The sequence below is a fragment of the Salvelinus sp. IW2-2015 genome, unplaced genomic scaffold, assembly GCF_002910315.2.
Source record: "Salvelinus sp. IW2-2015 unplaced genomic scaffold, ASM291031v2 Un_scaffold3945, whole genome shotgun sequence".
Taxonomy (NCBI): Eukaryota; Metazoa; Chordata; class Actinopteri; order Salmoniformes; family Salmonidae; genus Salvelinus; species Salvelinus sp. IW2-2015.
In genome coordinates, this window is record NW_019945219.1 from 1 (window position 1) to 21,626 (window position 21,626).

Here is a 21,626-nt window from a genome sequence, read left to right on the forward strand (position 1 = left end):
CGTTCTCCTCTACTGACTGCCACCACACTTAATCAAGTTTCTCTCATAACTGACGCACACTTGTATCAGTCTCATCCTACTAGGCTGACCACAGCGCGTGTATCAGTCTCTCTTTACTACTGAACCGCCTGTATCAGCTCTTTTCTCTCTCTACTACTGACCACACACTGTTATAGTTATCGTGGCCTACTGACTTTGTGAACGTGGTGTTTACGTCCAGTCTCTCTTTCTCCCTATCTGGACCACACTTGAGTCGAGTTCTCTCTCTCCTAACTGACCACACTACTGTTACAGGTTCTCTCTGGCCCAGGCTGACCAACGTTTACTTAACAGTCCTCCTTCTCCTACTGAACCACATCGGTGTTGTGTATTCTAAGTAGTCTCTCTCCTACTGACCACACTGTATCAGTCTCCTACTACTGACCACACTGTATCAGTCTCTCTCCTACTGACCACAACTTTATCAGTCTCTCTACTGACACACTGTATCAGTCTCTACCTCCCTACTGCCACACACTGTATCAGTCTCTCTACCTTACTGACCACACTGTATCAGTCTCTTCCCTACTGACCACACTGTATCAGGCTCTCTACTACAGTTATGACCACACTGTATCAGTTCTCTCTACTACTGACCACACTGTATCAGTTCTCTCTACTACTGACCACACTGATTCAGTCTCTCTCTACTGACCAACATGTATCAGTCTCTCACTACTGACCACACTGTATCAGTCTCTCTACTACTGACCACACTGTATCAGTCTCTACTCCTTACACTGACCAACACGTGTTATCAGTCTCCTACTACTTGACCACACTGTATCCGTCTCTCTACTACTGACCACACCGTACAAGTCTCTCTACTGCACTGACCGACACTGTATCAGCTCTCTCTACTACTGACCACACTGTATCAGTCTCTCTCCTACTGACCACACTGTATCAGAACATGCTCCACTCTCTCTGTTTCCTGGCAGTAATCCCACCTTCCTGTTGGATGCTTTCCTATCACATGTAAAGAGGTGCGAGAGGAGAAAACTAATGAAGATGTCCTCATTGAGGACATGGACGCACTGCATCGCTACATAAAACCTAACACTCAATAGGATGATTGTTGCGTTAATACACGTACACATGAAATGATCTGTTTTACCCACGCTGGGTAAACGCCCATGTCATGATGATACAGCTCAGAAAGGATGGTCAGTTTGCTGGTGATTTCACTAGTTTGGTTAGAATGTTTATGTTTATGATTGAGCAATTTGCCAAAACCAGCACATTAATGCACACTTTAAAGCAATTTGCCAAAAACCAGCAGATGAATGCAATAGTATTATTGTAATGTCAATATATAAATCCATGTTTCTATCCACTTGAGACCACTTTAGCTTCCAGATTAACTTCTTTGGGCTTGGGGGCAGTATTTTGACGTCTGGGTGACAAGCGTGCCCAAAGTAAACTGCCTGTTACTCAGGCCCAGAAGCTAGGATATGCATACAATTAGATTTGGATAGATTTGGATAGAAAACACTCTAAAGTTTCCAAAACTGTTAAAATAATGTCTGAGTATAACAGAACTGATATGGCAGGTGAAAACCTGAGGAAAATCCATCCAGGAAGTGGGATTATTTTGATGTGGGTGGTTTTCAATTGAATGCCTATTGAGTATCTAATGGGTTAGGACCCAGAWTGCAGTTCCTATGGCTTCCACTAGATGTCAACAGTCTTTAGACATTGTTTCAGGCTTGTTTTCTGAAAAATGAAGAAGAATGAGACCTTTCTGTCAGTGGACTGAGGAAGCATGCAGTTTTGCGTGCGTGATCGTTGTTTTTCCTTTCTATTGAATACGCCATTGTCCAGTTGAAATTCTATCGATTATTTAGACAATTGACAACCTGAGGATTAATTATAAACATCGATTGACATGTTTCGACGAACTTTACCGGTACTATTAGGATGTATTCGTCTGCATGTTTTGAGCGCCTTTGAGCCAGTGGATTACTGAACAAAACGCGCCAACAAAATAGAGTTTTTGGGATATAAAGAGGGACCTTATCAAACAAAACAAACATTTATTGTGTAGCTGGGACCAGTCGGTAGCTATTTCTGACTTTCGTGACTACTCTACTTTGTTGGAAAATGTTTGTATGCTTTTGTAAGCGGGTGCTGTCCTCAGATAATCGCTTGGTATGCTTTCGCCATAAAGCCTTTTTGAAATCTGACAAAGCGGCTGGATTAACAAGAAGTTAATCTTTAAGCCGATGTATAACACTTGTATTTTTATGAATGTTTATTATGACTATTTCTGTATTTTGAATTTGGCGCTCTGCAATTTCACCGGATGTTGTCGAGGTGGGTCGCTAGCAGCACGCCTGCGCCAGAGAGGTTAATCTATACAGCTACAAAAATAAACATCACATTCAAGACCAGAAAATGTTCTGAGCTCAAATTCATGACTGTCTCCAAACCAGACTCACAATTGGGGCCAAGTGGAGAAAAAAAACCATTATTTTAAAAAGCACATGTTTATTTTAAAACATTCTCAAACCTTCAGATCAAAATGAAACAATAGGGGGCGCTGTCTCTCCGGTGTGTCTTCTGGTTTTTCACAAGAGCTCTTTTCTACTGAGAAACATTTGCCACAGTCGGCATTGGTACGGCTTTGCTCGAGGCTCCGGTCTTGACTCAATGTCTATGAGACAGCATGTGTTGCTGTGTGCCCGTCCCGTGTGTGTCGCGTTGGTGTTTCTTAATGGCTTTCTTTTCAGTGAAACCCTTCCCACAGTCGGGGCACTGGTATGGTTTCTCTCTGTGTGGGTTAGTATGTGCGTTTTCAGCGTGGTTCGACTGAGAGAAACTCTTGTCGCAGTAAGTGCAGTGGTGCGGTTTCTGACCCGAGTGTATTAGCCGGTGCCGTATTAAAGAGGCGACTTGAGAGAACTTCATGTCGCAGACGGAGCATTGGAATGGTTTCTCTCCTGTGTGCACCGTCTGGTGACGTCTCATTAGTCTTATCAGCGAAGCACCTGCCACACTGGGAGCATTGGTAAGGTTTCTCTCCTGTGTGCTTTCTCTCGTGGATTACCAATCTATGCTTTGAATTGAATTCCTGGCCGCAAGTAAGGCAGAGGTACGAATTGTTCTCTCTTACTTGCTCATTTGTTTTCTGATGCTTGGTTTTCTGATGAATCGACAAGGCCTGAAGCACCCTGAAACTCTTCCCGCAATCAGAGCAAAGGTGCTGTTTCTCCTCGTGGGTCACCACATGTTTCTTCAGCGCTCCAGACTCCACGAAGCCTTTCCCACAGACAGAACAGACGTGTGGCTTTGCTACTTGCGCTCTGTGCTGCGTTTTCTGATGTCTTCTCAAGGCGGAGAGGAAGGTAAAGCGCTTGCCACAGTTGGCGCAGAGGTGAGGTTTCTCTCCAGTGTGGATCCGCAGGTGAGTCTCTAACCCTGCCTTAGAAGCCAGCCTCTTCCCACAGTGAGGGCATGGCTCAGAGACATGTGTCTTCCTACCTTTTCTCCTTTATGTCTTCTAACATGTGCTCTAAGGTTCGAAGAGTCGTTAAATCGCTTCCCACAGAGAGGACACACAAAGGGTTTCTCACCGGAGTGCATACGAAGGTGCCTTTGAAACTATTAAATGAGAGAAGCGCTTGTGCAGTTGGCGCAGCAGAAAGGTTTTTCACCAGTATGCGTCCTCTGGTGGCTTGACAGCCTTTCCTTTGTTGGGAAATGGCGCTTACATTCAGGGCATTGGAATTGGTCTCTATCTAGACGATGTGATTTGGAATGATTGTTAAGCTAGAAGAGACGTTAAGTTTTTCCACAATTGGAGCGAGGTGAGGTTTCTCTCCTGAATGGATAGAATGATGTTTTTTTAAGTATCCAGAATCTCTAAAGCCTTCCCACAGACAGAGCACACGTGGGGGCTTCGCACTGTCTCCTGCGTGGAGTACCTGATGTCTTCTCAGAGACGAACGAAACAGAAACTCTTCCCACAGTCGGAGCAGAGGTGGGTTTCTCTCCAGTGTGGGTTCTTTGATGGGACCTCAAGGCTCCCGGTTGATTAAAGACTTTCCCACAGACTGAACATTCGTGCCGTTTCACTCTCCGTGCTCTGAATGACAAAGTTCTTGATGTTTTGGTCAAGGAGGGACGGAAGCAAAGCTCTTCCCACAGTCGGGCAGACGTGAGATTTCTCTACAGTGTGGGTCTTCAGGTGAACTCTTAGTCTTGTCTTGGTTGACAACTTCTTACCACATGAGCACATGGATGAAGGACTTGTTTCTTCACGGCCAAATCATGTTCTGAGGAACCAACATTGTTTTTGGAAGGTTCCTCTTCAACATGTTCTCTGAGTGAGTTCTAAAGATGTGTTTCTTAAGTTTCCTGGATCATTGAAATTCTTCCCACGGGGGCAAACGTCAGTTTCTCTCCAGTGTGAGTTAGCAGATGTCTCCTAAGACTGGAATGTGTACTGAATGTTTTTCCGCATTCGAGCATGTGGTTTCAGGAACATGACATTCTCTCCAGTATGAGTTTTCAGATGCCTGGAAAGGCTGGAAAATGTACTGAATACTCCCCCACATTCAGCACATATATTTTTCTGTTTCTCTCCAGTGAAGTTAGCAGATGTCGCTCCAGAATGTCTTTTGTTGCACAACTCTTCCCGCCTTGAGCATAGGAGTGGGTTTTCTGCCCTGGTGTTTTCCTGCAGTCCATCAGCTGCACAGACACCCTCTTCAGACCCCAAATTAAGGCGCTACCGGGAGTGGCACGACACAGGGTCTTCGGGAGAGTGAGGGGGGCGGGAGAGACGTGTCCTGTAAATCACAAAAATAGAGACGGAATTAATCAGGGTGGAAATGCTCTTCTACCTGTCAATTAATTTTAAAGTCTTTAAATTCCCTCATCCACGATTACGTAACCTCCTTCTCAAAAAGGAGAAAGGTCAAGAGGAAGAACCTCAGATTTTTCCTCCAATGTCTTTTATAGAAGGAAGTTAGAATCAATGAAGGACTGTTGAGAAACCTGTCTGGGAAAATAATATACTCCTTTCCGACTGGGACAATAAACACTCCCTTTCCGACTGGGGCAATAAACACTCCCTTTCCCACTGGGGCAATAAACACTCCCTTTGCGACTGGGACAATAAATACTACCTTTCCGACTGGGAAAATAAGCACTCCCTTTCCGGCTGGGAAAATAAACACTCCCTTTCTTACTGGGACAAAAAATAAACACTCCCTTTCCGGCTTGGACAATAAACACTCCCTTTCCGGCTGGGAAAATAAACACTCCCTTTCCGGCTGGGAACATAAATACTCACGCCTCTCACACTTTGCTCTAGTGTGTGCCTTTCTGGAGATAACTCCGCCTCCAGTCTGTTGCTAGGTAACCAATCCGCYTCCTCCACGTCGCAGTCTGCAGCGTCGTTGGATTGTCTGGGACTCYCGGACTCCGCCTCCAACCCGTTGCTAGGTAACCCAGCCCTTCCCTCTCCGCTCCACTCTTCATCCCAGTCTACAGCCTCCTCAGCCTGGAGGGGACTCGACGGTGCACCACTACCATCCTCCAGTATCCTCCTGATGTCKTCRTTCAGTRGGACTAACCAAGACATTCCCTGCTCCTCTGATTTCATTGAATCCGTATTGTCCCACATTTCCTCCATGATTTTACGCCTCAGCGAGCGGTGATCCATMCCTTTAACTTCAGATCCATCATGTCCACGACGTTCACACAGGTAACGTAAATTGTCCTCAGTCAAATTCCATAAACTCTTTTCAATTTCATCCATCAACGCTCCCTCCTCTCGATTCATTTTTGTCCCAGCAGAGTTTGAATGTTTCTTGGTAAAAGTAGCAATAACAACTGGTTATTGAATGGAGCTGCAACAAGTGTGAGGTGTCTCTCTCCTGTGTCAAATCAAATGTTCTTTTTCACATGCGCCAAATACAAGATGTGTAAACCTCCTTGTGAGGTCACCTGTGGAATCTCCTTGTGAGATCACCTGTGGAATCTCCTTGTGAGGTCACCTGTGGAATCTCCTTGTAATGTCACCAGTGGAATCTCCTTGTGAGGTCACCTGTGGAAATAGGAGGACATGGTGTGAAGAAAAAAACAACAGTTTTTACCATCTATCTAGATGTGTAGCTGCATTTTTTTCTTTGCGGAGTCTGTCAAATCAAACCATTTTCAACATTAGATTGTCAATCTTACATTTTTTTTACTTAAAGCACCGATCAGCAGTTAAAACAACAACAAAGCGTCATCCCCAACCCTGGAGGGATGGGGCAGGAGAAATCTAACCACTTTCAAATTCATTGACAGAGCTATAGCCAGAGGATGAGTCAGTCGTATTTCATTGTTAGTTTAACACAAATAATTATATATTTTCAGTTATAAAACTGACGATTGTTTATTTTTGATTAAAATGATTTATGATGGGTGTACTGTTGCTTCATGAGTTGCATGTGTGTGCTTACTGTGACTGTCATCCTGCTATTGGCTACTAGGTAGCTACTTCCCACGCCGTTGCTGGACAGTAGTGCTTGTCAAGCGGGAGCGAAGGGCACTGTGTCCCGGCGTTGCCGTTCATGCCTCCCCCCCATTGAGTAGCAGACTGCATGTAGGCTATGTATTAAGGTGGCATCTAGATGGTTATCAGTAGTAGTTATTTATTGTGTAGGCTGCTATTCTACTTGAGATAAAAACATGGCCACGTTTGCTGCCGCCTCCCACAAGACCGTGATACCCAGTAGGAAGCACTTCAAGTCGACAGGCAGTCCGATACTGGACAGTAGTTCTTCTCAAGCGGGAGCGAAGAGCACTGTGTCCCGGTGTTGCTGTGATACCCAGTAGGAAGCACTTCAGGTCGGCATGCCGACCGATACAACACTGGTCGCTGGCTTATCGATTCGCTGTGCAGCCTAATCAGCCACACAAAACGTTCTTGAGTGGCAACAAATCTGCCCAATTAGCTGATTCGCTTTCCATACACCCACTCCCTCCGACACACCCACTCTCCCATACTCCGGTCGCCATATTGGGCTGCAGCGACCCATACTTGTTTTTATTTGGAAGGATCCAACAGCTACTACAAGCTCACCTGCGGCGAGGACCGCCGAGTTCGGGCCTCGTCAAGAGGATGAAAATGATTAATTCTGGCCCAGTGAGATTTGTGGAGAGAATGGATCCTTGCATTTTTTTTGGAAGATCCATATATGCTGTCAGGTTGGGTGGAGAAGAGGTTTGGGACTGTTGAGGTGGTGAGAGTAACTCGGAGTGGATTAGTGATGATTTACTGTGTTTCTTCAGTCCAGGGGGAGTGGGTGCTACAGATCACGTGATTAGGGACCAGGGGGAGTGGGCGCTACAGATCACGTGATTAGGGACCAGGGGGAGTGGGCACTACAGATCACGTGATTAGGGACCAGGGGGAGTGGGCGCTTGAAATGGAAGGATCAGGAGGATCAGTTGAAATGGAAGATTCCCCAGTGTCTGTAACACCTGCTGTTTGGTGCGACGCAGACCTGGTGGGGAAACAGAGAAGACATTGTCTGTCCTGCTGAGTTTCCATGTAGAGTCTTTGCCCGACATGGTCAAGTTAGAAAGTCTAAGTTATTCGGCTTTTGTTCTGAAAATACTATGGTGTTCAGGAGGGAGTCCTAGATGTGAGAAGTGTTCAGGAGGGAGAGTCCTAGATGCGAGAAGTGTTCAGGAGGGAGTCCTAGATGTGAGAAGTGTTCAGGAGGGAGAGTCCTAGATGCGAGAAGTGTTCAGGAGGGAGAGTCCTAGATGCGAGAAGTGTTCAGGAGGGAGTCCTAGATGCGAGAAGTGTTCAGGAGGGAGAAGTCCTAATGTCGAGAAGTGTTCAGGAGGGAGAGTCCTAGATGCGAGAAGTGTTCAGGAGGGAGAGTCCTAGATGCGAGAAGTGTTCAGGAGGGAGAGTCCTAGATGCGAGAAGTGTTCAGGAGGGAGAGTCCTAGATGCGAGAAGTTGTTCAGGAGGGAGAGTCCTAGATGCGAGAAGTGTTCAGGAGGGAGAGTCCTAGATGCGAGAAGGTTCAGGAGGAGAGTCCCTAGATGCGAGAAGTGTTCAGGAGGGAGAGTCCTAGATGCGAGAAGTGTTCAGGAGGGAGAGTCAGCTAGAGTGCGAGAAGTGTTCAGGAGGAGAGTCCTAGATGCGAGAAGTGTTCAGGAGGGAGAGTCCTAGATGCGGAGAAGTGTTCAGGAGGAGAGTCCTAGATGCGGAAAGTGTTCAGGAGGGAGAGTCCTAGATGCGAGAAGTGTTCAGGAGGGAGAGTCCTAGATGCGAGAAGTGTTCAGGAGGGAGAGTCCTAGATGCGAGAAGTGTTCAGGAGGGAGAGTCCTAGATGGAGAAGTGTTCAGGAGGGAGAGTCCTAGATGGAGAAGTGTTCAGGAGGAGAGTCCTAGATGTGAGAAGTGTTCAGAGGGAGAGTCGCTAGATGTGAGAAGTGTTCAGGAGGGAGAGTCCTAGATGTGTGAGAAGTGTTGCAGGAGGGAGAGTCCTAGATGTGAGAAGTGTTCAGGAGGGAGAGTCCTAGATGTGAGAAGTGTTCAGAGGGGGAGAGTCCTAGATGTGAGAAGTGTTCAGGAGGGAGAGTCCTAGATGTGAGAAGTGTTCAGGAGGGAGAGTCCTAGATGCAGAGAAAGTGTTCAGGAGGGAGAGTCCTAGATGTGTTCAGGAGGAGAGTCCTAGATGCGAGAAGTGTTCAGGAGGGAGAGTCCTAGATGTGTTCAGGAGGGAGAGTCCTAGATGCGAGAAGTGTTCAGGAGGGAGAGTCCTAGATGTGAGAAGTGTTCAGGAGGGAGAGTCCTAGATGTGAGAAGTGTTCAGGAGGGAGAGTCCTAGATGCGAGAAGTGTTCAGGAGGAGAGTCCTAGATGCGAGAAGTGTTCAGGAGGGAGAGTCTAGATGCGAGAAGTGTTCAGGAGGGAGAGTCCTAGATGCGAGAAGTGTTCAGGAGGGAGAGTCCTAGATGTGAGAAGTGTTCAGGAGGGAAGTCCTAGATGCGAGAAGTGTTCAGGAGGGAGAGTCCTAGATGCGAGAAGTGTTCAGGAGGGAGAGTCCTAGATGCGGAAAGTGTTCAGGAGGGAGAGTCCTAGATGTGAGAAGTGTTCAGGAGGGCATAAGACGAAGCAATGTGTAGTATCGTTGGAGAAAATTGTGTGTGTGTGTTAGTTGTGTGTGTGTGTTAGTTTGTGTGTGTGTGTTAGTTGCGGGGGTGTGTTAGTTGCGGGGGTGTGTTAGTTGCGGGGGTGTGTTGTTGCGGGGGTGTGTTAGTTGCGGGGTGTGTTAGTTGTGGGGGTGTGTTTAGTTGTGGGGGTGTGTTTAGTTGTGGGGTGTGTTAGTTGCGGGGGTGTGTTAGTTGCGGGGTGTGTTTAGTTGCGGGGTGTGTTAGTTGCAGGGGGTGTGTTAGTTGCGGGGTGTGTTAGTTGCGGGGTGTGTTAGTTGCGGGGTGTGTTAGTTGCGGGGTGTGTTAGTTGGCGGGTGTGTTAGTTGCGGGGTGTGTTAGTTGTCGGGGGTGTGTTAGTTGTGCGGGGTGTGTTAGTTGCTGGGGGTGTGTTTAGTTTGGGGGGGTGTGTTAGTTGGGTGTTGTGGGGGTGGTGTTAGGTGGGGTGTGTTAGTTGTGGGGGTGTGTTAGTTGTGGGGGCTGTGTGTAGTTGTGGGGCGTGTGTGTAGTTGTGGGGGGTGTGTGTTAGTTGTGGGGGCGTGTGTGTTAGTTGTGGGGGCGTGTGTGTTAGTTGTGGGGGCGTGTTTAGTTGTGGGGGTGTGTTAGTTTGTGGGGTGTGTTAGTTGCGGGGGTGTGGTGTTAGTTGTGGGGGTGTGTTAGTTTGCGGGGTTGTGTTAGTTGCGGGGGTGTGTTAAGTTGCGGGGGTGTGTTAGTTTGCGGGGGTGTGTTAGTTGCGGGGGTGTGTGTTAGTTGCGGGGTGTGTGTTAGTTGCGGGGGTGTGTTAGTTGCGGGGGGTGTGTTAGTTGCGGGGGGGTGGTTAGTTGCGGGGGGTGTGTTAGTTGCGGGGGTGTGTTAGTTGCGGGGGTGTGTTAAGTTGCGGGGGTGTGTGTTAGTTGTGCGGGGCGTGTTAGTGCGGGGTGTTAGTTGTGGGGGTGTGTGTTAGTTGGCGGGGGTGTTAGTTGCGGGGGTGCCCATGGGGTTGGAGACCGGAGTGTCAGGTGAGAGAAAGCACAGGTGAGGTTGCCAGGTTAGAGTACAGAAGGTTGTTGCGATGCTGAGGCAGTGGACAGTGGTAGAGAACGATGGTTACAGGCTGAGCAGTGGACAGTGGTAGAGAACGATGGTTACAGGCTGAGGCAGTGGACAGTGGTAGAGAACGATGGTTACAGGCTGAGGGATGGACAGTGGTAGAGAACGATGGTTACAGGCTGAGGCAGTGGACAGTGGTAAGAGAACGATGGTTACAGGCTGAGGCAGTGGACAGTGGTAAGAGAACGATGGTTACAGGCTGAGGCAGTGGACAGTGGTAGAGAACGATGGTTACAGGCTGAGGCAGTGGACAGTGGTAGAGAACGATGGTTACGCTGAGGCAGTGGACAGTGGTAGAGAACGATGGTACAGGCTGAGGGATACCGAGAGGATTCCTGTGAGTAGGGCAGAGTGAGAGGAAATAATGTGATTCAGTAAGGTGGGGCTTTTTTAGCGTTCATAGACACGGTTGTTTAATTGTACTGCAGAAATGGAACAGAAAGTCACAGAAAAATAGAGGTTGTGGTGGCAGTGGCTGAGAAGTACTTGAGATTGCGAGGATTTACTGCAAAACAGCTGCAGGGGGGTTTTGAGTGGTAGTGTTCTGTATCTCTCAGACCATTGGTCTGGAGTAGAATTAGAAGAGGGTTAAATAGTGGAAATGGGGTGGTGTTTTTTTTTATAATAGAGGGCTAATAGTTGGCAGGGGCAATTTTCTTTCCCTAATTTTGTATTACCATATTAATTAACGTACTTAGGCCGAATGGCGCTCACACACCAGTAACAGTAGGTGGCGCTGTACGCACCTTAAAGGTTGGATTGCGATCCGCCAACGCAAATCCTAAGAAGAAGAAGCAGCTAACGTTAGCTAACATGGCTAATCAGAACAGAAAATACAACAGTAACTCGTTGATTTCAAATAGCTACAATCGAGATGCCTGTAGCTACGAATCAAAAACATTCATTTTATTCGAATATCGACTAGTTTGAACTACAGCTTTAAACATTGTTTACAGGAGGCAATTAGCTAGCTAGCCATGCCGAAGCTAATTAAGCCAGCAGTCCTTCAGAGCAGCTAGCCAGCTAAATTAGCGGTTATGTAAACCTAACTACTTGCTAATACATCTGTTGGACGACCCCTTCTGGCCGTTAGTAGATACCTAATGATTTACTCACCGGTTCGATTGTAACGTAATCCTTTTTAGTATTCAGTCGTCTTCCAGCTACCTGTTGAAAAGCAAGCGGCCCTGTTACGTTCCAGATGAGAAGAAAACAGAAGGGGCGAGGCTAGCAGAAAGGACATGAGAGCAGAAGGCCGAGGGTCGAGAATAGTAAGATACGACTATGCTCATTGAGGTCATAGATTACACTACATTGCGTCATAGCTATAATAAAGAACAATTCATCCAGTACACGTACTATCCCACGTGCCTATGTCATGACACCGCACAGAGAGAGAGAGAGTGTTCAGTGCGTTTACAAGTGATTTTCACTAGTTTTATGTTTATGATTGAGCAATTTACCAAATGGGGTGGTGAAAGCAAACTTGAAAGTAGTTTTTATGAAATTATCATAAGATTAATCCATTGGGTGTTTCTACTAGGAATTTGTCCAAACGAAACTAGTTTTCATTTGCATAACATTTAATGTTGCAAAACTGTTTGCTATGGTCTGCAACTAATGAATACATCCCAATTTATATCCACTTCAAACCGCTTTAGCTTCAGCCGGGATGAAGTCAGCGTTTCCCAAACTCGGTCCTCAGACCCCAAAGGGTGCACGTTTTGGTTTGTGCCTAACACTACACAGTGGATTCAAATGGTCAAATCTGGATGATTAGTTGAGTCAGCTTTGTGTAGTGCTAGGGGGGAGGGAAATCAAACGTGGCAACCCTTTGGTGTCCGAGGACAAAGATTGGTTGGGAAACCCTGGATTAAGAAAGAAAGATACAAGACCGAACAATTAGCTCAACTTCATGAACTCAGCATCCAAACCAGTCTCCACCACTGGGGCCAAGCAGGAACAAACATGACTTATTATTTGAAAACACGTGTTTAATTTTTAACATAAAAAAAAAACATATCAGAATGAAACTTTAGATGAACAACTGTGTGAGAGACATCATGTCAACATCTGTAACTTCCCCCTCCAGATCCAACAGATGGACGGAAAATCACCTTTATTCGCCAACACATTTGCATGTCAGGAATTTGACTCGGTGATATGGCGCTGACACAACAAACAGAAATATAGGCTACAGACAGACAACAAACTAGATATACACGCAGCATTTACACAATTCACATACAGTATGTACACTATGGACAGTGTAAGCTAAAAACTACAGACTACACTATGAACAGTGTAAGCTAAAAACTACACTATGAACAGTATAATCTACATGGTGCATTGTGCATGTATTGATGTAGAACTAAAAGATGATTCCTGGGAGTCCAGGGGAGAGGGGGACACCTAGTCAGTTGTACAACTGAATACCTTCAACTGAAATGCAACAGCCAATTAAAACACTTTATGTTACCTGTCGGTCCATTACTATGGAAACGGAAAGGGGGACACCTAGTCAGTTGTACAACTGAATACCTTCAACTGAAATGCATTTAACCCAACCCCTCTGAATCAGAGCGGTGCGGGGAGGCCGCCTTTAAATCGACGTCTTCGGCGCCCGGGGAACATAACGTGGGTCTGTTAAAATATCATTCATTAGTTATTAAGCAATGACACATTACAAGAAGCGGATAGAGATGCACTCATTRAGAAGAATTGGAGCCTTTTAAATAAATATATAAACACATATGTAGCTAGTTGCTTCTTCAGACTTCTTCTAAACTGCCATTTAATTCATGGATATTATTATTATTATTAGTACAAACTCATTTATTGCGATAACATAAATGTTGCCAGTAGCTAGCTAGCTTATGGAGGACGCATTTAGTGTTTAGGAACTCTGGCTATATGGCAGTTTAACTATGAAGATGACATCATCACACAAAACGCTGATCGTTTTTGCTCCAATGCAGCGTGTAGACTGCGTCCTTATTTCCAAGGCACAATCCGCCTCACACAGTGAACAGAACAGTTAGCCTTTCACATATCATATTTTTGGGAATATTCTTTCAAAATCGCCACAGAGTTTATATATTCCAGCTGTTCAGAATATATGAGGCAGAGACAGAGGCTACAGCACCATGGTCGATCACATTGGTCGAGGGTTCAGAAGAGGGGGAGTAAAGCATAGTTAAAGAAGAAACTTCAATGGTGTGTGTAAATAAACACATACGCAAAACATGATTTGTATCCTAGTTTTGGCGAAATATGCTTCTAAAAGGGGAGGGACGGGAGGCGGGGGTGAAAACTTTATATTCCAAGCCTCGGCCTATAAATTAACTGGGACAGGCATCCAAAATGGAAGACTGTTTTTCAACGTAACCTACTCACGTTCGCAAAACGCTGGACTTGTTGGGATCGGTCCATAATAACAATTTAGCAGACGCTCTAACCAGAGCGATTTACAGGAGCAATTAGGGTTAAGTGCCTTGCTCAAGGGCAGATTTTTCACCTTTTCATCTCAGGGATTCGAACCAGCGACCTTTCGGTTACTGGGCCCAATGCTCTTAACCGCTAGGTTACCTGCCGCACTATTATCTCGGGTTGGGCAGGCTTTTCATTGGGACCGCGGAACTCACATGCAACTAGCACTCAATGCGCACAGGGAGTGCCGCGAGCAGTAATGACATCATCACGTCATCCAAAAATATATATTTTTGATTTAACTAGGCAAGTCAGTAAAGAACAAATTCTTATTTACAATGAGTAACCGACTAAGATATCCTCAGCAACAAACCCCCCCCCCAAAAAAATAAACATTGATTTCGCTTAAATTCAGCCTGTTTTGACAAAAATTTACTTCACTTCAGTATTATTTTGAACGTTATAACAGCCCATTGTAGGCGGAGTCCTTTTGATCAATCCCATGACTCTTTGCAAAAGATACGAGACAGATCAGTGCAGGCGTGTCCGTTACCTTGGGAATAAGATGTCATAATGTATTTATCTAGRTGCTTCGTTCAGATTTGTACAGTTGTCTTGGCAGACTTCTTCTAAAACTGCCATAGCGCGCGCCCACCATAGTAGAAGACAAGTGAAGCAACGTCACAACATTAAAAAAACAGGCAAGTGGTGTCCTTTTAGTGGTCACATTGGTACTGCACTGTTAAATACATGCCAAAATGGGAGTCATATATACARATARARACACACACACATAGATACTAGCACAAAACAGGTTCTGGATTCAGGCTAGATAGAACAGTTCAAAGCAAGCAGACAACTCATAAAACAGAACACCCAGACACCAAATAACTAGTTATGGTAGTTTCTTAGTAAGCCTTTTCAGAGAAAATAAGACAGAAATAAACTATCACGTGGGAGTCGGGAAGGCAGCGGTGTACAATATCTAAGTTGTATTTTAAAAATGTTTTAGTAATTTAGCAGACGCTCTTATCCAGAGCGACTCAGTCTAATGGCAGTTATTTATGCTCTTCAACCCCAGTGTGTATCTCCTGTGTTACATTCTCACAGACATTGGAACGTTGGAGCGGTTTCTCTCCCGTGTGTGAGCATGTGATTCTTCAGCGCTCTCTTCTCTGAGAAACCTTTCCCACATTCAGGGCAGTGGCAGGGTTTCACTCCAGTGTGTGTTTGCAGGTGTGATTTCAGACCAGATGAAGAAATGAAACTCTTTACACAATAGGTACATCTGTAACGCCTCTCACCTGAATGCACCCTGAGATGCTTTTTAAGATTTTGTGAAAGAGCYAAACTTTTCCCACACTGGGAGCAAAGGTAGGGCTTCTCTCCAGTGTGTACACGCTGATGACTTTTCAATTTCTGCTCATTAACAAAGCGCCGGTCACACTGAGTGCAGTGGTAAGGCTTCTCTCCCGTGTGCATTCTCTGGTGAAATAGKAGYTTMCGCTTMGTTGAGAGACACTGATTGCAAACAGGGCAAGGGAAAGATGGCTTTGCTTCTACATGCTGCTTCTGGTGTGTTGTGAAGTGTCCTAATGTTCTGAAACTCTTCCCGCATTCAGAGCAGAGGTAAGGTTTCTCTCCGGTGTGAATACTCTGATGTGACTTCAAGGAGGAAGCTGCTGTAAAGCCCCTCCCACAGACGGGACACACATGCGGCCTTTCCCTGTGTTCAGCATGGACCCTCTGGTGAGATATCAAGTGTGCCTGAGTATAGAAGGTCTTCCCACAGTCAGGGCAYAGGTGGAGCTGRTCCCCAGTGTGTAGTCTCTGGTGTTTCCTCAGGGCGTAGGTGCTAGAGAATCTCTTGCCACATTCAGAGCAGAGCTGAGTTTTTTCAGTGTGGCGGATTCGCAGATGATCCTTTAATTCTTTCTTCGAAGCTAGCATCGTCCCGCAGTGAGGACACGGATGCGGGACTTTGACTTTCTTRGTCCCTCTAACCTCACCCGTGTGAAGTTTCTGATGTTTTTTAAGGCTTCTTAACAGACGGAACGTCTCCCCACACTCGGAGCACTCGTGAGGTTTGTCTTCGGTGTGAACGCGCATGTGGCTTTTCAGGCTTTTTTTTTTGACTTCCTAATTCTTGCCACAGTGATCACAGATATGGGAGCTAGGCCTGTCTCCTGGCAGAGTTTGCGTGCATCGTTTTAGCACTAGACGAGCTGTGAGATTTGTCCTCCTGTGCGAGTTGTCTTGCTGTCGTCTAGCTGCACAGACACCCTCTTCTTCAGACAGCGCAGTAGGGCGCTACCCCCCGCGGGACGCACGACCCGGGGACTTTCGAGAGGGTGGAGGGGAGCCGGGGAGGCTGTCCTGGAAATGGTAAATATAGTGACCAAAATGAAACAGGGTGGGACACCCATCTCCTACCCGGCAAGTCTTTCCTCAATTCTCTCATCCTCAATTATTCAAACTACTTCTCAAAATCCATTGAATGAGAAAGGCCAAGAGGAGGAACACCAGGGGTGTATTCACTACAGCACAAACAGAAGTCAACGGAATGAAAACGGGGAGGGACCTACCCGAACTTTGTCTAATATAAACACTTTTCCCCCCTGTTGTGAAACTTTTTGCAACTGTTTGGAATAATGTTACACCCCAGATGTGGAGAAGACCAAGAGGAGGAACATCAGATCCTTTTATAAAAGGAGGTCGAGGAATCAAGGAAAGACCTGGAAACAAAATGTAAGACTGGGAAATGAAATACTCACCCCTCTCACTCTCTGCTCTGGTGTGTGTCTCTCTGGAGACAACTCCACTCCAGCCCATCGCTAGCCATCCAATCCCTGACCTCCTCGTCTCTTTCTTCATCACAGTCTACATCGCCATCATCATCATCAGATTGGCTGGAACTCATGGGCTCCACCTCCAACCCATTGCTAGGTAACTGAACCCCGCCCTCTCCGTTCCATTCTTCGTCACAGTCTAGCAGCATCATCTTCATCAGCACTGCTAGCATCCTCCTGTATCTTTCTGATGTCCTCCTTCAGTCGGACTAACCAAGATATTCCCTGCTCCTCTGATTTCATTGAATCCGTATTGTCCCACATTTCCTCCAGGATTTTACGCCGCAACGAGCGGTGATCCATGCCTTTAACTTCAAAGCCATCTTTGCCACCGTGTCCATGACGTTCACAAAGYTAACGTAAATTGTCCTCGGTTAAATTCCATAAACCCTTRTCGATTTCATCCATCAACATTCCCTTCTCTCGATCCATTTTGTCCCAGCAGATTCTTAATGATCCTATTCTGATGAGTTACAATGTGTCTTGGTCCAAAATAGGGTGAGGTGTCTTTCCTTTCATATGGATTCAAAGGTCTCCTAGATCTCTCTTCCCACTGGGAGTTTTAGCAAGTGCTGCTTTTGTGAGTCTCCGACCAAGACAAGTTATCCCAGGTTCTGGGTTCTCATAACACTGGATCTTCTTCCTCCCACCAGAGCAGGAGGGGAATTCCTTGTGAGGTCACCTGTGTAGATAGGAGGATGTGGTGTAATACAAAAAACACTCTGTACGATCCAATATCTACATGTATAGTCAGATTCCATTGCTGTCAAGTGTGTCAAATCGTTACATTTTCTATCATTCATTTTAAATATTTTGTTTTTACTAAATAGAACAATATCAGTGACCATTAATTAATTTCAATATTCCTATGACGGCTTTTATTTTGAAGGATCCAACCTGGAAGCATAATTCCGATAGCTAACAAGCTAACGAACATAGCTAACACGAACAGAAAGTACAACAGTAACTCGTTGATTCTTTACAGCTAAAATCGATCTGCATGTAGTTACCAGTCAGAAAACAATAATTGTATTTGTGTATCGACTGAGTTTGAGCACCGCTTCAAAAGGGTTAGTATGAGCTATTAGCTAGCTAGCTACCAAGCTAAACAGTGGTTAGTGCAAACCTAACCGACTAAATAACGACGTTTGGACGACCGTTATGCACCATTGGTAGATATCTAATGCTTTACTCACCAGCTCAAGTTTTATGTTTTCATTTCGAAGTGTCCAATTGTCTTCTAGTTAGCTAATCTAACTAGCTTTTCAAAGAGCGGCCTGTACGCTTTCGAGAAGAAGCAACAAGGGGGCGGGGCCAGCAAGAAGTACGGGGCTGGGAAAGGACATGATTGGAGAGCAGTCTCGAAAGGGCCTTAGAACTAGCTTACACTTTGCGCAAACCAAAATCTGAAAATATATTTGCAACAACAAAATGTTAAGGTGTGTATCAATTGAACCTTTTGTATATATATATATTTTTTTAAGATGCAGATCATGAAAGAATACAGGTTCCTTTCAAGATGCAGATATGAAAGATAAGGTCCTTCTGTTTCCAAAACCTGATCGCAAGCGATGCTTGTTAATGTTCAGACCGAGCATTGTGGCTCCTAATTAACAKAACTTCCCCATTCAGAAGACGCCTCCGTCCAATCTCTCTTCTGTGTGATGTAATGGAACTGAACATCATGATCAAGGGCAATACACGAGTCTAACGAGGTAATTGAGYTAAGCTTGCTAGCTTATTTCAATCACTGGTTGAACAACGTTGTTTCCATGTCATTTCAATTAAATTACATTGAACCAACGTGGAATAGACGTTGAATTGACGTCTGGGCCCAGAGGGACTGGATTCTATTATTAGCRAAGATATGATGTGATGTTGACAAAAAATCTCTGGCCAGACCAACAAGAGCGACAGGATGTCCACCAAGAAGATGGGCACTTGTAGTGTGACATACTGTGAGGAGGTACAGTTAGTTTTTTTTTACAGAACTACCTCAGGTTTTCATTGTTGCTTGTTTTACTTTTTATTTTATTTTACATGGATGTCATTTTGTGGCACATTTTTCTGTTCACTATATGACTTTACATGTAAGAAATGTAAAAATGGACATGCAAATGTTTCTGTTTACATGTAACACATTGCTACAAAAATATATTTACTGTAGACATACAAATGTGCATTTCCTTTTTTCTGTGTACGACAGTATTGACTCTTCCCAGCAAACTTTTACCGACTGTTGAGATGGGTATCTAAAAAGCTTAGTGTGATACACAACAGCATTCAGCTAGAGAGAACTGACATTCTGGTATAGTACCGTAAGCAGTCAGTGTCAACAAAGAAGTAGAACAAAACTGAAATGTGTATATAAAACATTTCCAGGGTTGCRATGGTGAAAAAACATGTAAACATTTTGACCAGTACTGCTCAACACAATGACAAAAAAACCTGTTTCATTTTGGTGGCATTGGCCAATTTACTGAAAAATAACTAGATTTTGAAGCATGAATTAAATGTTTTGGGGGGAGTTACTACTCACAATTGTTGTAGACATGCAATAGAGTTGTGACGTCCTGTGAACAAACGCTGACACTAATCCATCCAGTATATCTGACCAAATTATGAAAGACAAGCATTGTCATTTTGAATTCCGTAAGTGAGTGTGGAACAGGTGAAGAAATTGTCTATCACATGACAAGCCACGGGATCTGACAACTTGGATGGAAAATTACTGAGGATAATAGCGGCGATATTGCCACTCCTATTTACCATATCTTCAATTTAGCCTACTAGAAAGTTGTGCCCTCAGGCCTGGAGGGAAGCAAACTCATTCCCCTACCTAAGAAAAGTAAAGCCTTTTTACTGGCTCAAATAGCCGACAATCAGCCTGTCACCAACCCTTAGTAAACTTTTTTTTTTTTTGACCAGATACAATTATTTCACAGTGAACAAATTGACAACAGACTTGCAGCACGCTTATAGGGAAGGACATCAAGCACAGAACAAACACAATGACTGATGCTGAGTGAAATTGATGATAAAAAGATTGTGGGGGCTGTTTTTGTTAGACTTCAGTGCAGCTTTTGACATTATCGGTCATAGTCTGCTGCTGGAAAATGTATGTGTTATGGCTTTACCCTGCATATGTGAATAAATATTTTTGTATTTATTTAACCTTTACTTAACTAGGCAAGTCACTTAAGAACAAATTCTTATTTACAATGACGGCCTACCCCGGACAACCCTGGATGACGCTGGGCCAATTGTGCGCCGCCTTATGGGACTCCCAATCATGGCCGGATGTGATACAGCCTGGATTCGAACCAGGGACTGTAGTGAACCTCTCTTGCACTGAGATGCAGTGCCTTAGACTGGTTCGATAATTTGATTCCTGTCTAACAGAAAACAGAGGGTGTTCTTTAATGGAAGCCTCTCCAACATAATCCAGTGGAGTTAGGAATTCCCCAGGGCAGCTGTCTAGGCCCTTTACTTTTTTTCAATCTTTACTAATGACATGGAACTGGCTTTGAGTAAAGCCAGTGTGTCTATGTATGAGGATGACTCAACACTGTACATGTAATCTACTACGCGACTGAAATGACGGCAACACTTAACATAGAGCTGCAGTTGGTTCAGCAGCCCGGACCTCGTTGGAAAGGCTAGATGTCATAAAGGGGCAAGGACTCTATGTAGTGGGCGTTTCGATGGTCCCCAGTGGCTGCACTACAGGTGGAGATGGAGGGAAATGCCATTGCAGATGAGGAGACAGCAGCTGGCAATGAACTATTGGAGTCAACCCACAGGGACATGGGGTATCTCATCCTGCAAAGGGATTTTACAGGCATGCTGGGAACATGAGCGAAGACAGAACACGAGCTTGGGTGGGTGATACATCTGATTGGAGAGACTAGGGACAGATAGGGAGGGTGATGATACATCTGATTGGAGAGACTAGGGACAGATAGGGAGGGTGTGATCCATCTGATTGGAGAGACTAGGGACAGATATGGAGGGAGATGATCCATCTGATTGGAGAGACTAGGGACAGATAGGGAGGGTGTTGATCCATCTGATTGGAGAGACTAGGACAGATAGGGAGGGTGTTGATGCCATCTGATTGAAGAGACTAGGGACAGATAGGAGGGTGTATACATCTGATTGGAGAGACTAGGGACAGATAGGGAGGGTGTTGAGCCATCTGATTGGAGGACTAGGGACAATAGGGAGGGTGTAGCCATCTGATTGGAGAGACTGGGACAGATAGGGAGGGTGTTGAGCCATCTGATTGGAGAGACTAGGGACAGATATGGAGGGTGATGATACATCTGATTGGAGAGACTAGGGACAGATAGGGAGGGTGTTATCCATCTGATTGGAGAGACTAGGGACAGATATGGAGGGTGATGATACATCTGATTGGAGAGACTAGGGACAGATAGGGAGGGTGTTGATCCATCTGATTGGAGAGACTAGGGACAGATAGGGAGGGTGATGATCCATCTGATGGAGAGACTAGGGCACAGATAGGGAGGTGTTGATCCATCTGATTGGAGAGACTAGGGACAGATAGGGAGGGGTGTATGATCCATCTGATTGGAGAGACTAGGGACAGATAGGGAGGGTGATAAACTCTGATTGGAGAGACTAGGGACAGATAGGAGGGTGATGATACATCTGATTGGAGAGACTAGGGACAGTAGGGAGGGTGATGATCCATCTGATTGGAGAGACTAGGGACAGATGGGAGGGTTGTTGATCCATCTGATTGGAGAGACTAGGGACAGATAGGGAGGGTTGATGATCCATCTGATTGGAGAGACTAGGGACAGATAGGGAGGGTGATGATCCATCTGATTGGAGAGACTAGGGACAGATAGGGGGGTGATGATCATCTGATTGAGAGACTAGGGACAGATAGGGAGGGTGATGATCCATCTGATTGGAGAGACTAAGGGACGATATGGAGGGTGATGATACATCTGATTGGTTTAAGAGATGTCTGGATACTGTGTATCAGGATGTTGTGGCCATATACACAGATGGTTCAAAGATCGC

The 21,626-nt window shown here is 45.4% G+C and overlaps 1 protein-coding gene, 1 long non-coding RNA gene and 1 pseudogene across 2 annotated transcripts; all 3 read right to left on the reverse strand.

Moving 5' to 3' along the window:
• Nucleotides 1-2,493: 2,493 nt before the first annotated feature.
• On the reverse strand, nt 2,494-4,271 carry LOC139026129 (zinc finger protein 567-like; annotated as a pseudogene).
• Nucleotides 4,272-4,570: 299 nt separating this feature from the next.
• Nucleotides 4,571-11,597, reverse strand: LOC139026130 (uncharacterized). Its single transcript, XR_011477846.1, has 3 exons — nt 11,410-11,597; nt 5,339-6,094; nt 4,571-4,832 (listed from the first exon to the last, which is right to left on the reverse strand). It is a non-coding gene; the product is annotated as an uncharacterized lncRNA (long non-coding RNA).
• Nucleotides 11,598-14,025: 2,428 nt separating this feature from the next.
• On the reverse strand, nt 14,026-17,895 carry LOC112076708 (zinc finger protein ZFP2). The gene is given in 8 exon segments (XM_024143406.2): nt 14,026-15,933; nt 15,935-15,961; nt 15,963-16,037; nt 16,039-16,098; nt 16,506-16,547; nt 16,550-16,715; nt 16,717-17,253; nt 17,768-17,895. Coding segments are annotated over 7 exon segments (1,764 nt in total). The 5' UTR covers nt 17,004-17,253; nt 17,768-17,895; the 3' UTR covers nt 14,026-14,826.
• Between the last annotated feature and the right edge of the window lie 3,731 nt (nt 17,896-21,626).